The 21,509-nt window shown below is 39.7% G+C and overlaps 1 protein-coding gene across 1 annotated transcript in view; it reads left to right on the top strand.

The window, feature by feature from the left end:
• Positions 1 to 21,509, top strand: part of RSPO2 (R-spondin 2) — a 136,734-nt gene that overhangs the window by 87,767 nt on the left and 27,458 nt on the right. The window contains exons 3-4 of the mRNA XM_015566169.1: positions 1,571 to 1,714; positions 4,380 to 4,568. Coding sequence (XP_015421655.1) covers positions 1,571 to 1,714; positions 4,380 to 4,568 — 333 coding nt within the window. The remainder of the gene's footprint in view (positions 1 to 1,570; positions 1,715 to 4,379; positions 4,569 to 21,509) is intronic.

The raw sequence follows: 21,509 nt of genomic DNA, 5'->3' as shown, positions 1-21,509 counted from the left end.
TCAGTTCTGTTAATCAAATACATATCATCTGATTCAAAATTCCTTACTCTTGTCCTTCTTAGCCCTTATATTACTGAAATATATATATATACATATATATATGTATATATATATATATTCGCCTTTAATTCAACTTTCTGGCTTTATTTTCTCAATTTTCAAAATTTTAATATTCAGTGAGTTCATGTTTTGGTTACTATTTTTTATCCCATTTTTTCTTTGATTACAGGAACTATATATTTTAAGACTTTGCTGAATCATGAAAGCCCTAAATACAGTACTGGCACTCCGAGGCTTGTTAAATGAATATAAGCAATGCCATGGAGTTTTCATAGAGCTTTACATGCTGTTAATTACCATCAATTAAATCTGTTGCAAGTAATAATGAACTATAATCTGTTGAAAACCTGACCTTCCAATTAACCAATCCTTTAACCTTCTCTCCTTTTCTCTGCAGAGCAGTTTAGAGTATATTTCTTTTTCCCCATGCAAGCCCCCTCTATCTCTGGCCCAGATGTTACTGGTCTATTTGGGAATCTGACCTATAATACAAGATACATTTTTGCTCCTTTTTACACCTTGTTGTAATGTGTGTTTAGTGGAAAAATATGTTTCTAATCCACTATTGCTTCTATGTGCAGATTATGAGTCAGTTTATCTATATTATTACAAGTTCTCACAATAGCCTTGTGACATCTCTGTTTTATACAGAAGGAAACAGTGGCTCAGGGAGCTGTGCAGTTGTCTGGAGTCACAGAGCTGGTCAGGGCAGATCTGGGGTTCAAGCCCACAGGGAGCAGGCCTGATAGCACTGTTTCCCAAACTGCTCCTCGCCAAGTTCAGTTAGTGGGTCAGGAAAAGGAGCCCAGATGTAGGAGGCAATCAGTTTTGGGGGCTTTCAGAACCCGCTCAGCCACTACTAGCTCTAGGACTTAATCTCTCTCAGTCTTGAGTTCTTTATTTGCAAAATAGGGATAGTACTGCCTCTCCTTGTAGGATTCTTATGAAAACCAAATGGAAATGCATATAAAGCCTTTGGCACATTGTTACATGTGTTGTTTTGTTTTTAAATGACCTGAACTACCCCTTCAAGTGAAGGAACCCTCTGATGACAGTAAATGCCACACTGACCAACATAAACAGAATTTTAATTGACTGTCCAGAAGCAGGAGATCCTGATTAGAGTAACCCCTTTTGTATGTTTTCCGTTGTTTGTCTTTTGAAGAGCAGAGATTTCAGTCCCAGCAGCAATGTAATTTGTAGTGGGGGTGTTTTCTTTTTCTTTTACATCCTTTTGAATCCCATTTGGAGCTGCAAAAATTTCAGAAGGATCTCATGGCTGCCCGGGGCCTTGGGCTGGAGTTGTGTCTTAGCTTATTGATGTGGTGAGCTCTTGCAAGAGGTAGGAGTGATGCAGAATGAGATGGCATTAGGAAACAAAAGAGTTGAACACATATTGCTCTGACCACTAGAATTTCAATTGATCTGACCGATGAGTTTGTGAAAGTTTTATTTGTAAAACGAGTGCATTTCTCTTTGACTGAAATTTTCTCTTTAAAATTGTTTTTAGGGTGCAGAATAGAAAACTGTGATTCTTGCTTCAGCAAAGACTTTTGTACCAAGTGCAAAGTAGGCTTTTATTTGCATAGAGGCCGTTGCTTTGAAGAGTGCCCAGATGGTTTTGCACCATTAGATGAAACCATGGAATGTGTGGGTAAGTAGTTTTTTGTGTAACTTTCAAACTGCAACTTTTTACACCTGTTTCTTGAGGAGGGGGAAATGCACACTGGGTTATTCAGCCTGGTTGTCTTGTTAATTAGAATGGAAAATTATTTGAATTTTTTGCTGACTTTCTGAATTCTTTAGGGATCATGACATTAGGTAGTTTCATATATTACATCTTGCTACAAAATTTGTGATTTGTACATTTGCTAGATTAAACTATTTAGATGCTGATAATGCTTTTTATCATAAGTGTAATACATCTATTTCTTACTTATCTTAAAAAATTAATATCTGTTAGATAAAAACATTTTGTTTAAAATAAAAATAAAATTTTCAAGCAGTACCATGTTATTAAGATTCTATCACCTTTGTTATGTATATTAATTATGGATCTTCTTAGTCATTTATTTTTAAAATGTCATTGGGAAGAAAATTTTTGTGCAAAATATATTTTGATAACTGACTGCATGTTGCAAAGTGCATTAAAACAGTTTTACCTTTACTAAATTTGTATAGCTAGAATGCATAATTTAATATATACATATATACCATTTGTGAATAATAATGAGGAATACACATTTTATAAATTGTCTATTTTTTGAGTGTTTGAAAACACTTTGGTTTTTATACTACTTTTTCACTGTTTTTATATATAGTTTTATATGGTTTTCATATGGTTTTGGCTTTTATACTACCAATTAAAAGGTAAAGCTCTGTTAGTACCTGCATTTTGATGAATGCCTGAATCTGTTCTTAGGTGCAATGGCATCTTCGCTACTCCCAGCCCTCTGCACCTACCCCTGAATTTTATTTGGCATGCTATACATCTGATATGATGTACAAGAGAGCTATGTATTATGAGACTTTCCATCTCCTTGAAATGGAGACTTAAAAGAAAATTGAGAACTTTTTTCCTGAAGAAAATATTGCTAAAACAGTCTATATATATAAAAGCCCAGCGACCAAACACTGGAACGACCAGAATGATTGGGCAACCAATTGCTATGATGTGCACTGACCACCAGGAGGTAGATGCTCAATGCAGGAGCTGTCCCCTGGTGGTCAGTGTACTCCCACAGTGGGAGGGCCGCTCAGCTGACCGGGATGAGCAGAGCTTCCACAGTGGGCTGATCTCTGCAGGCCATGCCCCCCACCAATGCACGAATCTGTGCACTGGGTTTCTAGTAATTATATATTCAAAAGCTTGCAGAGAACACATTTAAAGAAGAGGTTTATGAAGAAATGTGTACTTATATTCCTGTTTGTGTGTGGGTGAATACATTCATACAGGCAACACCCTATTAAACATAGGAAAGCCACTAGAAGAGCATATTTGGAATGTTGACTTTGCTTTTGAGAGGCAAGTCCCATGTCCCTTAGAGATGGTCAATGGATGTTCTTATGAAACCCTCAAAGATAAATTACAAATTGACTCCTGTGCATTCCGCTGAATACAAATCATCTTGACTAGCTTTGAAACATCGAAGAATAACCACGATCATGCCTGCTAAGATCTGGAATGCTGAAATATTGTGTGTGGACCCTGGGCCTGAGTCGTGACCTGGTAGTGTGAAGGGGCTTTTTAATGGGGAATTTGATGAGGACGTTTAACTTTACCAATTTTTGTCCTTTTATTCCCCAACCTCACCCCAGGAGATTGGAGGCTAGCCCACTTTTCTGCTTTATGGTTTTACAAAAGGGGGTGCTAAAAGCTAGATATGTAATCTAGAGAAATCATACATTTTTCATATACCTAACCATACTTGTTTACTTTTCACACTATAATAATATATAGCACCAATTTAGGGAATAGGAAATACATACTGTGGTTTCCTGACACCTATTGAAGAATTGAGATAAATCAGAAAATGCAAAACAAACACCCTGTCCTTTTCACCAAATACTTACTTTTAAAATACATATAAATATAAATACATATAAATAGGTGTATATATATACACACACATATGTATATATGTGTGTGTATATACATATGTGTGCGTGTGTGTATATACGTGTGTGTGTATATATATATATGTGTGTGTGTGTGTGTGTGTGTGTGTGTGTATTCCAGACAGGAAGGAAGAGGGAGAGATAGAAACAATGATGAGAGAATCAGCTATCGGCTGCCTCCTGCATGCCCCCTACTGCTCTAACCAGGAATTGGACTGTGACCTCCTGGTTCATAGGTCAGTGCTCCACCACTGAGCCATGCTGGTAGGGCCCAAACACTTACTTTCAAAATAAAACCAAACACATGAATTTCAGTGGGGTGTTCAGAATTAACATGAAAAATTGTCTCTTCTGTCATAATATGAAAATCATATCTTCTGCTGTAGATTTTAGCTATGGAATCTTTCAGAGATTATATATTCCAGTGTCTTTAGAATGGACCAGAAGCATCTCTTCAAAAAATGAACTAAGACAAATTGAAAGTACTAGTTTTAAAATTACTTATGTGGCAATTACTGTAAATGAAAGTAACCCTATGGTTCAAAGAATTGAAGTTTGAAAGGCAAATATAGGCCTCTGTGGGCTATGCAGCTTAATTCGGGGAATCTGAAAGTGAGGAGAGTATATAAATTTGATGATAGTGGAGCAAATGGATACCAAATTATTTGTATTTGTTTTGTTTATTTTTAATCTTTATTTAGAAGGATGTGAAGTTGGTCATTGGAGTGAATGGGGAACGTGTAGCAGAAATAATCGCACATGTGGATTTAAATGGGGTCTGGAAACCAGAACACGGCAAATTGTCAAAAAGCCAGCAAAAGATACAATACCATGTCCAACCATCGCCGAATCCCGGAGATGTAAGATGGCCATGAGGCACTGTCCCGGAGGTGAGTGTTGGTAGTCACTACCATGGGTGGTGTGCTTTCTGAATTTGCTTCTTCCCTACCCCCATCCCCAATAATGACTATTTCTCCATGAAGGAATCCTGATAATAACATTTGTCAGAGGGTCAAATTCCACATTATTCTTATTTAAAGATGAATGCTTACACTGTGAAGCATATAGAGGGAATATTTCATTTACTTTCATGATACCTTGATAATAATTTAGAAGAGTGCATTACAAATGGGCTTTCCAAATTGAGATTTCTAAGAGCACGTGTGTGTGTGTGTGTGTGTGTGTGTGTGTGTGTCTTTTTTTGGCTAACGTACCATACAAGTAGGTCTTATGAAATCAGGCTTTTGCAGATGTTGCTCTGAGGGAAGCGGCCAACTTTCAGTTGAGAAGAGTTTAGATTAGAAAGGTTTGTGGCATCTGTAAAATCATCGGCATCATTACTAGTTGAAGATGACAACTTAAAATAAACTTGCCCAAACACTGGGAGGAATAAACGTTGTCTTAATGTTACCACAATTAGCCGGTTCTCTTTGTTTTGATAATAATTTGTAGAAAACAGCTACTGGTATGTGTGTGTTTATTCATGTCTTTGTAGTAATTGTGCTGATTTGCAGTAATTATTCTGTAATAACAGGATTAGGCCCATTTACAAATTAGGAGACGCGTACATAGCTCAGGTGCCGGCTGAAGCCGTGTCAGTTTGAGGTGGAGTTCTCAGTGCTGTCCCAGTGGTTCTTAAAGTGTAATTGCTTGTTACCATTTGTCACTAGTGGATGCTACGTTGTTGGAGATGAAGCTGGGGTTTTTCTGGTCTACAGCATAGAAAAGCAAAGAAGTTGTGTTTGGAAAATTGCCCTGTGAAATAATAAAAATTTTTGTTTGTCTTTATTTATTTATTTTTCTGTTTGGGCACAGTTTTTCAGCTTTGTGGTTACAGGCCAGAGAGAGAATACCTATCGGCTTAAAATGGATTTACATCCGTATTATGCTGCCCCATAGAGAATGTCTATGATCCGGGGAGGAAGACAACTTTTAAGACTCGAAGACTCCAGTCAGCCTTTGAGAACTATTAGATCCAGATTCAGAAGCTACTATTAGGAAGGCAGCTTTGCTTTGCTGGGTCTTTGAAACAAAGTTTTGTTGGGGTTTGCTTTTCACTAACAAGGATGGTTTTGTTCGCTTTAAACTGAGTATTTTTCAGTCAAAATATAAGAAAATATTTTCTTACAAAACTAATAAGCCACTTCTTGGATAGCTGAGAGCATTTAACCTGCAACCTCATGCCTAAAAACAAACCTGATGTATTCAGGTATTGGGAAGAAAGGCTTCCTTTGTTGTATATTGTTTATATAACTACCCTCCCCCCATTTCTCTCCCAGCGATGTGGTCCCCCAATTGTGGTTTACGTTAATAGCAAAAATTAACCTGAAAATGCTCCTATAACAAACATGCTTATGTGTAACAAGAGCCAGAATATTCCCCTCCCGCTATTTTGACCTAGCCCCAGTCTTGCTTGAGAATTTTTTAGATAACAGCTAGATTGTTAACTTGTAATGTTTATTGCACTCATAGTTTTTGTGCTACCAGCAGCAGTATACTGTCGTACAGAGTACAACCTGACCCTGTCAGCAGTGTAAATTGTGCTGAAACAAATGCGTGTGTATCATCTGCCAATATACTCCTTTTGATTACCAGGCATGAACTCTGATTTAATTCATAGTTAGGTTTTATCAAGTATTATTTATAAGGAGCGACTGGCTATTGTTTTAATTCCCAAATTTACATTTTCAGTTGAATAAATTAATTTTTATATGACGTTAGGTCTAAAAGGTTATATGGAAACTTGTTTTATTATTTTATAAAAAGGGACCTACAATAGAATTGTTGATAGAAATGGAAAATTACTCTGCAATAAAATAACTTCTATTTTAAAATGTAAGAAATTACAACTAGAAAATTAATGTTGGAACTTGAGCACCAGCTTATAAAAATAGGCATAACTTCCAGTGTGGTGTCCCACCTTGCCTCAGGTGAGAGAGCAGAAAGTTCCCTTCTTCGGTAGGTCACGGTGATTAATGGAAGAATGGAGAAGAAAACCGCTTCAGCCCATTTTACATCTTGATTTGATTTTAGTGATCTGCGTTGACAAACCATGCAAAAATGTAAGTCGTAATCAGGTTGGGAATACAGGCATTTTTCAGATCTTTTCAACATATGTATGGATTTTTCTCCTGTTGGAGCCAATCTTAACCTGATTGCACACAAACATAGCCTTAACCTCCTTCACACCAAAGCACCAGCACATTAAAATCAGCTGCTTTCGATTACTGGAAGGCAGAAGTTAAAGGTCAATGCAATGGAATAGTCACTAAGTATATAAGATATTACATTAAAAACTACTAAAAATAAGAAAATAATGGATGCAAGATTTGTTTTTTTTTTAAATGGTGTAATGCTTCAGCCTATCTTCTCCTTAATGGTCATATGCTTATTTGCTTTTAAAAGAAGATTCTCTGAAAATATCCTAAGTCATGGATTGATTTACACTTGAAATTACTTGGTGTTCCTTCCCAAACTTTTCTTTTTAATCAGTTCCCTTTTCTCCCATTTCTGATGACAACAGCCTGTAGAGTTTCTTGGGCTTTGCTGACACTCATTTTTCAGGATTCTGTTCTGGGAGATCAGGAGATCTGGGTCTCTGTACCCTGTCAAGTCATTAATCCTGTGACCCTGGGCAAGACACTTAACCTCTTGTGGCCTCTATTTCCTCATTTGTTAATTGGAGGGTATGAGGGTAGGCGAGCTCTAAGATCCAGCCCAGTTCTAAAACCCAGTGATTCTAAGATTCATTGTTAGAAGATACGGGCCAGTTCTGTGGCGAGATGTGAAAGGCGAGGAAGAGACTGGAAGCCCAGGACCGCTGTTTTATGAACAAAGAACGGAACACTTTTCAGCAGCTGCACTGGGCATGTGCCAAGCCTTTCACATCGGGCAGCTTTCAAATCTTTCTTCCTTCTCTTTCTTTCTCACAGGTAGTCAACCCTCAAAGACTATGCAAGGCTTTAAATCCACATATGACCTGTTTATCTACGAAGATAGCAGGAGGGTAAAAAAGAGAAGAGCTTAAAAAAACCATGGTGAAAGGAGAAAGGTGGATAATGAGGGAGAGGAAAAATATATTGAAAAATGAATATAGGAAATGAGGGGGAAAATAACGGATTACTTAAAAACGAAGCCCATACTCACTGCCGATACAGCTGCCTTTCTTCTCTTCCACCCTGAGCTCACTAATGAATAGAATTCACCCTGTTGCGACGAATTTATTCTCTTAACATATAACTTGAATCTTTATTTTTTTTATATATCTTTTTTTATTTCAGAGAGGAAGGGAGAGGGAGAGAGAGATATGCTTTGTTTTACGAAGTTTCAAAGACCGCCTCCTGCACAGCTGACCCTGGGGATCGAGACCACAACCCGGGCATGTGCCCTGAATGGGAATCAAACTCTAACCTCCTGATTCATAGGTCGATGCTCAACCACTGAGCAATGCTGGTCGGGCTATAACTTGAATCTTTAAATGAAAGGAATTTTGAGTTTGAATCATGTTGTATATTAGGCAACATATTAATAGAAAAAAATAAATATGCTACCATTATATATTTAAATAATAGGAAAATGAAATCATGGTTGTGGAGGGACAAAGTTGGCAGATGCTCATGTACAGGGGACATGCTGACATTTGGAAGTGGCTGTCATCTTCCACTCCTTCACAGGGTCGGCCAACATAAACTCAGCCTGAGCTATCCTGTTCTGTCTGTATGGGGCTCACTATTTTGTAAGGTCTCACGACAACTACTTTTAATGTATTCATTAGATATTCATCGAGCATGGCTATATATCAATCATTGGGCTATGCATAATGAGTCCTTTTAGAGCTTTTCTAATGGGAATCATGGCAAGAAAGTGGAGATAGAGGCTGTGCAGAAAAATAAAGCAGGATTTGGAGTTGGTGAAAGAGTTGATTGGGGGTGCCTATTTTTTTTGTAGGGTATTCAGAGAAATTGAGGGAGTACCATTTGATTGTAGACCTGAATGGAGGAGAGCTTTGGATAGACCTGGAGACAGTTGTTTAGCTGCTGACTCAATGGCTATGCCATGTGACCATCTTGATTTTCTTACTTGCATAGGGTAGAGGAGGGAACTGAGATTTAGGGAGGCTCTGACTGGACCAAGGTGATGCACAGCAAGTTTCTAGTGGTAGAGTCAAGAGTAGGACCAATATTTTGCTGCTTCGGAAATGCAAGTTTTCCCCTGCCTTTTTCTTGTTCCTTATAATAAAAATCAAAGACAGAGCCATGGTTGTCCACCATTGAAGTAGCCAACTTTCAACTATTTCTCCCTCCAACAGACACATCATTTTACTTTTGCTCTACAAATGCTTAAAAAAACAACAACACCCAGGGCCTTCTGCCATCACCACCCCCTCCCAATATCTTCCAACTTGAAACAGCCAGTGGAACATACCCCAAAGGTCATTTAGTAAATGCTGAAGTGTTGAGCCACTCACTGGCTTTGTTTTCGTTCAGCTGCCCCTACTAAGACCTCTTCTTCTATCACTTTACTGTCATTCATCCTCAGTTTGTTGGGGGGGAAAGGGTGACTTCAAGCTTGTTTTTTTGTTTTTGTTTTTATCCTTAGTTCTTCAAAGTCACCCTCTCCCTGAGGCTGCCTTATGTTGAGTCCCACCCTGCATTCATCTCTGTCCCTTTGCTCCCTGGTCTGTACAGAAGCGCTGGGATCCTCGCCCCACCCAGCACCTAGTTGCTCTGTGCCCCGCATGGTTTTTCTCTTTCTGACACATAGAAGCAGTCAGATAGTTAAAGTAATTTAGGTGATGCTTCGACATGTGCTTAGTTTTTTATCCCTTCTATTCCTGGCTACCTCAACTCACCATACCACAATTGTTAGTAACAATATAGTGCAATTCTTTAAGCCCTAATATTTTCTCAGGAGTGTGTTAAAACTTAAATATGGAATCTGCTACTACATACTGTTTCTATTTGAAAATAACTTATTCCTCTTATGAGACCTTACTTGACCATTATCTCTCTCTGTTTTTTTAAAGTGTCTTTTAACTTGGTAGGAAACAAAAAAAAATATTTTTTTTAGTGATTTAGATCCTTAATTTCTGCAAACATTTTCTTTTTAAAAAGCAAAAGTAATAAGACCTCTCTAATTTTTGTTTTCTGTATATAAATTGACAGCAACATGTGGACTAGGTATTAGATAATATAACTAAATATGGTTGTAGATTGTGATGGATTAAACTGAGAGCAGGAAATAAGCACATTTTCAGTAGGATAAGGGTCAAGAAAATATGCTTTAGACATGTGTTCTTTATTTCTGTACATTTTGTTTACATTTGAGTTGCAATTTATGTGGTCTGTTTTATACATGCCAACCTCAAGAATAGTTTGGGAGAGAGGGTAAGAGTAAAACCTCTTTTCTTTTGAAACTTTCATGGCTGCCTGGAATGTAGATATTGACATTTTTATATGAAGAAGACAGCATCTGAGAAAGGGGGCATTCTTGCTCCGCCTCTGCAATGCTAAATACTTCATTATATTTTAAAATCAGTGAGTGTTAGTCATTTTAAATTAAATAGCAAATTGTACTATTTCCCAGGGACCTCTGGATACATGGCAGCTGATTGTAAGGTTATTTCATTGTGTTTATAAACTGGGACAGTCACCCAGAGGCAGCCACTTTTCAAATGTTAATGTATAACTATTATATTAAATTGATGGTTAGCTAAGATCCACCTGTCCTCAAATACTTCTCTCAGCAGCTAAAGTGTCTGGAATTCTGCCCTAGCTGATTTGGCTCAGTGGATAGAATGCTGGTCCACAGACTGAAGGGTCCTGGGTTCAATTCCCATCAAGGGCATGTACCTCGGTTGCAGGCTCAATCTCTACCCTGGTCGGGGCGCCTGTAGGAGGCAACCAGTTGATGTGTCTCTCAGATCAATGTTTCTCTGTCTCTCCTCCTCCCTTCCACTCTCTCAAAAAATCAATGGAAAAATATCCCCAGGTGAGGATTAACAAACAAGCAAACAAACAAAAAAGTGTCTAATTCCTGCTTCAGCAATCTTAACAATGAACTTTAGGCAGCATCTTGGGAAGTATGCCCACCCTCTCTGCACCCTCCACCCACCACTTTTCAATTTTTTTCCTTGTTTGCTGGAGAGTGGGTAGGTGATAACTATTCACACCTGTCGGTGTCTTTTGCTTTTGTTTTTCGGGGGGTGGGGGGGTTATTTTAGCAATGATTTCTTTCAGACCTACTAATTGTCACATTTCAGAGGGTACAGGTCTGAGGAAGTGGAAGAGCAGAAAAGTGGGCTGCAATGTGGTGTGCATGGGACATCACGGAATGTCCAGAGAGTGCAAACCAACGTACCATCTTGGACTGAGACGCGGGAGTGTTGGGCGTGCATAGCACCCATCCCATGCAGGCTGAGGGCGGGATATAAGGGAACTGCTTCTCCCGTTTCATTTTGAGCCTGTCCTGGTGCCAGCCGGGCTTGCCCCAGGGACCAGGGAGGCGTGAGTGCGAGAAGCCACACCTTGGTGTTCTCTGCAGCTTCCCATCTGCAGTCTGCACCAGCCCCACTTAATTACAGTGGGGAGCACCATGTACTCGTCTCTTTTACGGGTCCTTGTAAAAAGGATTTCTCAACTGCATATGCCACCAAAGGCCCGATGTTCTGTGTGCAACAAAGCAAGGACGGGAAAATTCCAAAGGAGCCTTTCTTTTATGAATTTTACGCAGCAGTAAGCTACTCTGGTCTTAATGTAAAATATATACAACAATTTTTACAGCACTCTAAAATAAAAACAACTTTAATAGGGCACACATGGTGTCAGTGCTGGACTCCCCCATCCCGCCACTTCCAGAGCACTTTTTTTCTTTTTCCTCATGAGATAAGAGAGTCTCAAGTATAAACCCCCTAGTGAATTCGTAGAACAACTTATGTTCCTCATCAGACACCTCTCTGGGACTTTGGCTGGTGTTGATAAGAGGCGCAGGCAGTTTGCTCACTGAGATTTCCTGTAAATGTTCTCCAGCTACTGGAATGACCCAGAGCTGTACTTGTGGAAAGCCTCCAGGATCAGGACGCAGGAAGAAAACACACACACACACACACACACACACACACACACACACACTTTAATGGAAATAATGACAGAGTTTTACTAAAATCCCATTGTGATTCATGTTGTCATCATACAGAAGAGCTTGAGATGATCAAGTTATTTGTGCAATTGAGGGGGCAGAAGGTTCAGGTGGCAAAAGTGATTGCAATTAATTTAGGCTAATGATATAAAGGCAATAGATTTTTGCTTTGCAGATGACTTCATATAATACAGTGGGGCCTTGACTTACGAGTTTAATTCGTTCCGAGACCAAGCTCGTTAACTCAAATTACTCTATCAACTCAATGCAAAAAATCAACCAAGAGACAGCTGGTATCTCAAAAAACTCATTAGTCGGGACACTCGTAAGTCAAGGCCCCACTGTACTTGGCCCTAATACTTCTGTGTCAGTATTATTTTCTTGTATTTGAGCTGGTATGTAGTCAAGAGACCTTTGATAACTAATGTTATGCCCTTATATCTTGCCCATTACTCGAAGGATTTAATAACTGAATGTGAAAGGTTATTTAATAACGTGCTAAAAGCAAAACAAATTTACTAGTAAAAGATCAGAACTAGGAAAAACTTAGAATGAGAGCTCAGGACTGATAAAAAAAAATAGAGCATACAAATATGTGTTGGTTGAAATAATTGGGCTGAAAATTTGGGCCTCTTACCAGGCAAAGGGGAAAAGTAGATATGGTTCTTGCTATTCTTATTTAAAGTAAGTGATTAATTATAAAATAGAATATCAATTTTGTAACAGCTTTTAAAGGGAAAAATCACCACCTATGTGTGTATATATCTACACAACCATATGCATGTGTACATATATAGGCAGCAGATATATACGTATACACAAAAATATATGAATATATACACATACACTTTATATACCTATATCACAACACACAGATATGAATACTCATTCCAATTCAGACACATTCCAGTGTGTGCATGTGGGTGGGAGGAATGGGTCTTACATCATAGAATTCAGAAATTAGCTCAGTCACTGTGGCTCAGGGGATGAACATCGACCTATGAACCCAAGGATCATAGTTGGATTCCTGGTCAGGACACGTGTCTGGGTTGCAGGCTCAGTCCCAGTAGGGGGCGTGCAAGAGGCAGCAAATCTATGATTCTCTCATGGTTGATGTGTCTATCTCTCCCTCTCCCTTCCTCTCTGAAATCAATAAAAATAAAAAAGGATTGAGGACACTAATGATAATTCTCTTAGTAGAGAAAGCATTCTAGTTTCATAGACACACTGTAACGTATTTCTCAAGTGGGGATTCACATCCAGAGCCATGAGTAGCATAGTGGACACACGTCTTCAGCGTCTGTGTAGCAAAGGGCGTTTCCCAAAGGAGAGGCAGCTTGGGAGGCTTATCCCGCAATGAAAGCTGAAGGTATAGTCATGAAACGTGACTCGACAGAGGCAACATGGACTCAGGACTCTTTGATTTACCTGTTATATTTGAATGAATCGTCCACTTGGTTCTCTCAGTGAATATTGAACACAGAACAGCCTGGTGTCTAGTGAATCTAGAAAATGTACATTTGTACTGAGGGTCAGTTATCCTTTGAACTTGTTAATAAATGTGGTGTCTTTTCTACATAGTACCATGTTCTTAGGTATGATCAGGAGTTGCCTTATTTAGATGCAGAGTTATTTCTGGTGGTGATTTCAAGTCCTGCAGTAATATATTAAGTAACTTTTGTGATTTTTGTTTTTTTCTCCAAGACTGGTCTTCAATTATTTTAATCTGGCAAACTATTTGGTATGAGAACCACATGGATTTTGAGTAAATACTCACTAAGTTGAATTGACTTTATTGAAATATGTTGCAAGGTGCCTTCTAATTCCTCTTTTGAACCTACTTCTACAATATAATTCAGGTAGTAAGTATTGGAGCTGAATTTCCAATCCCATCCATGATTTTCCCATTGCCATGTCTACAGGTTCATCAAACCCACTATTTAACATCTGTTAATGCCTGTGTTCTAAAGAAATGGACAGATTGGGAGCAGGGAAGATACAGATGAAAGAGCTTATAGTCTAACCAGGGAAGACGAAAATGCAAATGAAAATAAACGAAGCAGAGGTCTCTTTGTAAATATGAATAACTATTGTGATAGGCACTGATGTTTTAAAGAAAAGTATCATTTTTAGTTTTCGTGGCCAGGGAATGCTTCCTGAAGAGCAAAGCTTAAATTATATTATGAGGCAAACATGTTAAAAAAAAAGGGAGAGAGTTTTCTAGACAGACTGTGGGGAAAGATGCCATGATGTACTCCTCGTGTCCAATGGTGTGAGCAGAAGAACCTGGTTGAAGCTCGGAGTTTGAGAATGGCAGTCACCGGAGCTCACAGCAGAGACCTAAGTTGCACACTGATGGTGAAGTGCCTCTCTGGAGAGGACCGGCTTTTGAATTTTACTTTGCACACAGTGGAGAGCCATAGGGGACTTTTGAGCATGGAGGTGGAAGGGACTGAGGTCGTGTTGCTAAGGTGTCAGACGATAAACTGCACGTCCCAGATTTGGGGGCAGTTCTTTAAACAGAGTCTGAGTTTGGGAGAATTACCAAATACTTCTGCGTTCTGATGTTTATGCATTTTTCTGTTGTGCTTGCTTTTCTGAAGAGTGCAGGATTCTGCCTTGACTTGCAGTCCACTATGACCCTTACATCTTTTTCTGCCAACTTTCTAAGCCAAGCCATTCCCCAGTTTTATCAGTGTAGTTTATTTTGTTACATCTAGGCACATTTTGCATTTACCCTAACTGAACTGTATGTGCTTTCTACCTACTATTTCTGTATGCCATTTACCAAGACTCTGGGATGTGTTAGTCCCTATTTTCTAGCTTATGATGTTAACTTCTAAAGGGGATTTCCTTAGAGTACTCTGAAATTTTAAAGTGCACAAATATTATTCAGATTAAGGATGAAATGTTCCTACAGGGTCCAATTTCAATTGTATATCGAAGGTGGTTTTATTTAGCTCGTTGCTTACTGGCAGTTGCCTGGAACATTGGATTGAGAAGGATTCTGAGTTAAGTGCTGAGTTTGGAGAAATGTGTATAGTTATCAATTTGTGGTGTTTGCAGCATCGGTGGGAAGCAATATACCGTGTATTTGTTCTCCCTAATTCTAATCCTTTAGCCCATTCTGTTTGTGACTCTTTCTCCTGCCTTCCCTCCAAGCCCCCAATACACCCTCAGATGTCTTTGGGAAACAGCCATTTGCTTCTATTTTATACCTTCAGTGATGGTGCACGATTATACATTGGAAAAATAGTGTACAGATTTGTAAATTTGTTATGTATTGGTTTTGGTCACTTATTGGTTGAATAACATTGGGAAAATTAGTTCATTTGCCAAGGTGTAGCCATATATGAAATGAGGATATGTTACAAGATGGCTGTGAGGAGTAAATGAGCACATATGCAAATAGGTATGTTTTTAAGATTCTGGTACATTTTGTTATAATCCTGTTGTTGATTCTTTCCATGGCTGGCTAATGCTTGCCTCTTTGGTGTTCTTTGATTTTGCCCACTTCATGGCTGCATTTAGATGCAGATCATCTGTTTGAGCCCAAGCCTACAGATCTGGCTGTGGATGGGCATCTTCCCTAGACACCAGCATAACAGGTGACACATACCATGCTGTCCTTTCAAGATCTTATGTCTCCTGGGGCAACTACTCTTTCTAATGGGATTACTAGCCTCCCAGTTACCCAGCTCTCAGCCCTGCCTTTGAATCTCTTCCTCACATTCTGACAAATCAGAACTCAGATCTTTGTTCAACCACCTGAATGTATACAAACTTGAGAAATTAATCTCTCTAAGCCTCAGTGTAAGCATCTGTATCATGGGGATAGCAGATGCCTGCTTTATAGGATTGTTATAAGAATTAACATTCCCTGGCCGAAACATGTCTTGCACAGTCAAGGATCAGAAAATGTGGGGCTGTTATTACTTAAACAAACAAACAAACACAAAAAAACCACCCACCCACTCAGTCCTGTTTCTCCATTGTCCATTCATCTTCTTTTCTATTGTCTTTACTTGACTCGAAACCTTTTTATTCTCTTTACCTAGAAGACTGCAATCACCTTTGATAGGCAGTGGGAGTACAGTTTAATTTGCAATCCAGCTAACAGAGGTGTCAGCGTATTCAAAGTTGAATTCATTTCACCTCATTCACAGTGTAATCTAAGCGGAACAACTCACACACTGAGTTCTAAAAATGACTGGATGTCTCTGAGCATCCCGATCAGCACAGGGCCTGGCCCAGAGCAAGCCTCGGTTGCAGGGCCACAAGAGGTGAGACTTCTGACTATAGACGGGGAATCACATGTTTTGAATAAGTGAAAATGAGTAGAGATTTGGGGGAAAGATCAAGTGATCAAAAGTGTGAAAAAACAGGATGTGTGTATGTAAACATAGAGAATCTGTTTGAAACAACACAGGGAGCAAAATGGGGAAACTGGGCAGAGGGAGTTGAATATGAAGAAGGAATGAACTCAGTAAATACTTCAAAGTTAGTGAGAGTTACTGAGTTGAGCCCCATGGATTGACCAGTGCAGAAAAATTTGAGACTGACTAAAGAATTACTCTAGGGAAGAGGAAGTCATTGCCCACTTGTGATTCACTTACAAACATCAGGCTTGGGAATGTGAATATTTAAAAAGAAACTGAAGCATGGGTATGATGAATCGGCCCCCACGCCATAGTGCTGAGCCTAATGCCAGGAATATGGGTACGGACGTATACCATTCAGTGATGTGTGTCGCTTCACTGTACTAAAGACATCTTGTTATGAAAATTCAGTTTCTTAAACCCATTACATATCAGAAACTTAACCTTGACAAAGAGTGGGGTTTACAGAACAGAAGGAAGCTCTCCACCTGGGCTCGGGAGTGGTCCTTTCTCACAGGTGAGGGTCTGGCCCCTCAGCCTGGTTGAGTGAGAGTCGCTTTACTTTTTTTCTCTTTTACATTTTGGGGATCCTGCATATGTTTCCTCTTTTCAAAAAAAGAGCATGTCTTTCTGTTAAACACAACTTTAAGTTGCACTCATTTACATCCCCTCTTTTACATGTTGGAAGCTAAGGGGCAGGGAGGCTGAGAGAGGTCTCCATGGCAGTGTTAGATGCTAAAGGCAACGCTTGGTGTTTGCTTAGACGTTAAACCTAGAACTTTCTCCCGTATGATCTGTTTATCTTCCAACCCATAGCAATCCCTGGAACTTCCTCAGAGGTAATGCAATTAGGGTTGTTCATGCAATTGCATCATATATCCTTTATGGTGATTGACCTTTTATTTTTGCATTGTTTTCTCTCCAAATAGTTGTATGAAACTTAACATGGACTGAATTCAGTAATGTATCTACTTTTTTTTTGGTAGACCCTGCAAAATTCTATGATGGACCGATTTTTAAAAAGTTCCTCTTTAAGTAGTTTACAGGTTTCCATGTGGATATAAAAATTATATAAAGTTAAATATGGTATGTTAGAAAAGCTCATGATAGGCTCCAAACACAACTTTACTTCATCTTGAGCTGCCTCTTGAACATTCTATCCAATAGGTGTCAGCTCCCCTTGTTCCTAGGAGAAAATTTTGGCAGACCTGACACATTTCTGCTCACTTTTTGGTGATATAGTCCAATGGTTGCTGTTAGTTATTGTTATACTCTTAATTTATTTGTTAGAATATTTAGCTCAAGGTAGCAAAGGACTAGAACCTTGAGTTAATAATAAGTCTCTGATTATTATCTTGGACTTATAAATAGAACATATATAATAGACTTTGGCTGATATGAAGAGTCTGTTTCTAAAACACCGATATAGAGAAGAATCAATTTTCCAGACTACCTCTTTCTTGAAAATTCTAAAGGAAATGAACCTCTAATGAAAGGAAATGGTAAAAAGCAACTGAAGGCTAATTCCTGGAAGAGGTATATTGTGTAGCCTCCTATCCCTTTCTCCCTCCTATCTTTTCATCTTATGTCAAAACCTATAGAAGGAAACCACACGCAGGTCTTCCATGTGAGCACAGATTTCTTATAGTACCCTCATGTTGAGAGTGGTATTGCTAACACAAGTAATGTAATTTCTGCCTCAAATGTCAAGTGTTTGTTGATTTCAGATCTTCCTCTCTTTGGTACAATTGTCAAATCCAAGTGCACAGACTGACCTAGTCCAGTCGTCAAACGTGCTTTGAATTAAGAGTTACTTGGCTAGCTGCTGTCGCTCTGTTTGAAGCAGTAGTGGCAGTCTGGGTTGCTGGGACCACGCTGCTTCAACGTTAACAGAAACCTAAGACCTGTACTTCCCAGGAACCACTACGTGAAATTTCCACCAGGTGGAGGACATGTGAGCCTCTCCGGTTGCAACACTGTAACGTCGGCAGTAGCCTAATTTGAACCATCCCTTTTATAATGGCTTACATTTATTAAGAACTTGCTTAAAGCAGTTCAAACAAGGGTGGTGACCTCTTAAGTACCCATATTTTAAAACTTTTAAAAAAAAATCATACAGCCCTCAAATTGTTCATCTTTTATGCAACCTTAAGTACTTAGTAACAAATCATTCCACAATCAATATTATGCAATGAAAGCTCAATTAAAGATGACTGAAAATTCAAAATAGGTAGTCATTTATTCTCAGACGTGTGTGTGTGCAGACAGGAGGGGTGGAGGTGGGAGGGGAATGAGAATTTGGGGTTTCAGCGCTGCGTTTGGGGAAACGTTCAATGTTGTGCTCCGCTTTTTGTTTGACAGTTGTCACATTGTTTTCATTGTCTCTCCACTTTGTTTATTTCCCTGCTTCTTAAGCAGCCTGATGAAATCTCATCAACTAACCAGGGTTGAATTTCGATGACTGCCAAGTTGCTTTGATGAAATCTAGTGTAATTATTTTAAACCCGACTTTATTTGGCTTTAACGCTGGCATTTTCCATATTGAGAAAATTAGTGCATTTGTCCTCTCCTGGAGATAGAAGCCCAGTGAGAAACAGAGATAGCTCCAATACAAAAAGCAACCACAATTTAAGTGCATTTTATAGCTCTGTTTCAAAGCTAGCTTGTCTGCACATCCACACTTTCCTCTTTGTGTTTTAGCATCTGTGCCTTTTAATAACAAAATCAAAAATAGCTATTAGCGAAAACCACCCTCACCCCCAAACTGGAGAAAAAAAGTATATAATTTTTGTTGGCCGGAAAAAGCTTTGGTGTCTTATTTGGATTTTCCTAAGGTGGGGGCAAAAAAATGTTGAGTATTTTAAATACAAAATATTATTTTATCAACAGTGGAAAATTTGAATTTTAAAATTGTACATTTTATTAGTATTTCAGACTACAAAGCCAGTGCTGTAAAAGAGTCAAAAAAATTGTGAGGTCAAAAGACTCCCAAGTTTAGAACCTGATTTCTGATACCGATGATGTAGAGGAAGTGAAGCTTGCTGAACTCTCTATAGTTAAGTTATGTAATGACTTTGTTGAATCTCTTAGGTTTGTTGGATCACTGCAGGGTTTTCAGAATGGCCAGTAGGCCGAGGTAAGGCACCAGCTGTTCAGCCAGTACAGTTCCCGGCAGCGTCACAGACCAGCGACCTCCTGCTGCCCGGGGCCTCGCGCGGGCACACACGCTGCAGCTGGAATTGGAAGAGCCACGCTGCTCAGCCACCGTCAGAGGCTCTCGTTCTCTAGCTCAGGTTGCTGATTTGAGTCGATTCCCTAAAGTCACTGTAAGGCTTTGACCTCCAAATGCTGGCACAGACATCCCACCTCTAACACTCTTACAGCCCGTGGCCCTTTAGCAGAAGGCAGCAAATTGATGGCAGGTCGCGGAAGGCAGTTCTGTGCCCTGGGGGAAGGTCCTGTATGTTACTTTGCTTCGAAATTGGTGTGTCTGTGCCTCTGCCTAATCTAATTTAAATACCTCTCCTTTTTCATGTTTCCTCCGTCAGTAACCTCCCTGACTTATTAATCACTGCCTGTAAAGAGTTCCCGTCTTGGTTTTACTACGTTGTTTATGGAGTGTTCCGTCAGAGACTACTTTAGAATCCTAGCGGGACGCGGTTCTGCTGAGTGCGAAGCCGACTCCTCACTGCTTTAGCCGCGGTCCGACGGACGCCCATGTCCAACTGAAATGGACATTTATCAGGGCGGTATCTTGTGGTGATGTAAATTTCACTGCATTGTACATTTTAAGTGATCCGTGGAATTTCTGGCAAGGGCTAGCTTAATGCTTTTTACAGATGAAGCCCCAAAACACAAAATAAAAAGAGTGGTCCACACTTAACTATGTACAGTGTTCAGAAATTAGCTCTACTTAAGTGATTTCGGAATCCACTCCTCGTTACAGCAATTCCCTCTCCCCACCCCAATGTGTGAGGCTGTTGTCGCTGTTATTATCGTTGTCTGGACTCAGGATCTGGCGAGCGCTTTGTATAGCCAAGTCCCTGGACTGTCACGCGGTATGATTTAGAGTAAGGCGACCGCAGAAGATGGGGATTAAAGGAGACTGACTTCTGACAGCTCTGTTCTTGGCCTCCTGTTTGGATGCTGACTGCGCTCTATGTCACAGTCTCAGATGAATCGCAAATGGTTATTCCAGAGCCTGTATGTAGTTGTCCTCTTCTGGATAATTGGCATCCCTTACAGCAGGGATAGCAGTCCTTGACCGACGGGTTGGAAAGAAATAGGCCGAATGAGCACCTTCCTGGTGAGATGCACGGCGTCTCATGATACGAGGTGTTCTACAAACCAGCGGTTGTGAGGAGGAAGTGATTCAAGATCTGAAAAGTTTAAAAGCTGCCACAACTGGAATTAAAGCAAGAAGCCAATGCTGAGAGCAGGGAACACAGACACCATAGAAAAATGTTGATGCCAACGGCTTGAGAAGTTCCTAAAAGAGCTATAGTGAGCCTTAGAAGAGAAAAGAGCTTAATCAGCAAGGATCTGTGATTGATTGGTGTTTCCTCCATCGCTAAACAGTTCCGTGGGTTTGGGTCTTCCTCTTGTATTGATTTGTTAATTTTTTTTCAGATGTCTTTTCTACTTGATGATTTTCCTTTCAAAATTGTGCTTGTGTTTAGATTTCCAAGTCCCCTGAAAACTTGCTCTTATTTTTAAAATTTGTTTTGAGTACAATGGTACATATTGGAGACACGAGTCCTTTCTTCTGATGTTGGCCCTCCATTGCTTGCTAGACCTGCCTCAGGAAGGGGCTGCGTGAGGCGGATCCCGGATACCTGGTGCCCAGCAGCTCTAAGCAGAGCATCTGCTGCGCAGACACTGGGAGTTGGAGCTTTTTAAAGAGAAACAGACTATCTGACTTTTTAATTAGAAAACTGCTAAAGTCCACACCTCAGTGTCATCTCTTGGGGCTCCTAAACCAGAATCTAGGGTGTCTTTACTAGTGTTTTTCTTTTTGAAAACATGCAATAAAAATGTGAACCTTAGCCAGGGGAGAGATGAAGGGTAAGGGGGCGAGTCCCAAGGGATTGGTAACAGGATTAGAAGTTTGTAGAAATCATTTGCATTTCTGGCTTGCGTCTGTTAGAAAACTTGGCTGGAGCTAGGAAACCTGGTGTTTTACATTTCAAGTTCCTTTTAGGCAAAATCCAACACTTTATTTGCTAGGCAGAAATGACCACCTCTGTGAAAATGTAAGAACTAGCCCTGAGCGCAGGAAAGAGTAGACTAGCAGGAGAGGAAATCCACTCAGCACAT

Source organism: Myotis davidii, unplaced genomic scaffold (genome assembly GCF_000327345.1).
Source record: "Myotis davidii unplaced genomic scaffold, ASM32734v1 scaffold1012, whole genome shotgun sequence".
In the NCBI taxonomy this organism is placed as follows: domain Eukaryota; kingdom Metazoa; phylum Chordata; class Mammalia; order Chiroptera; family Vespertilionidae; genus Myotis; species Myotis davidii.
This window is presented reverse-complemented; position numbering and strand designations above follow the sequence as displayed.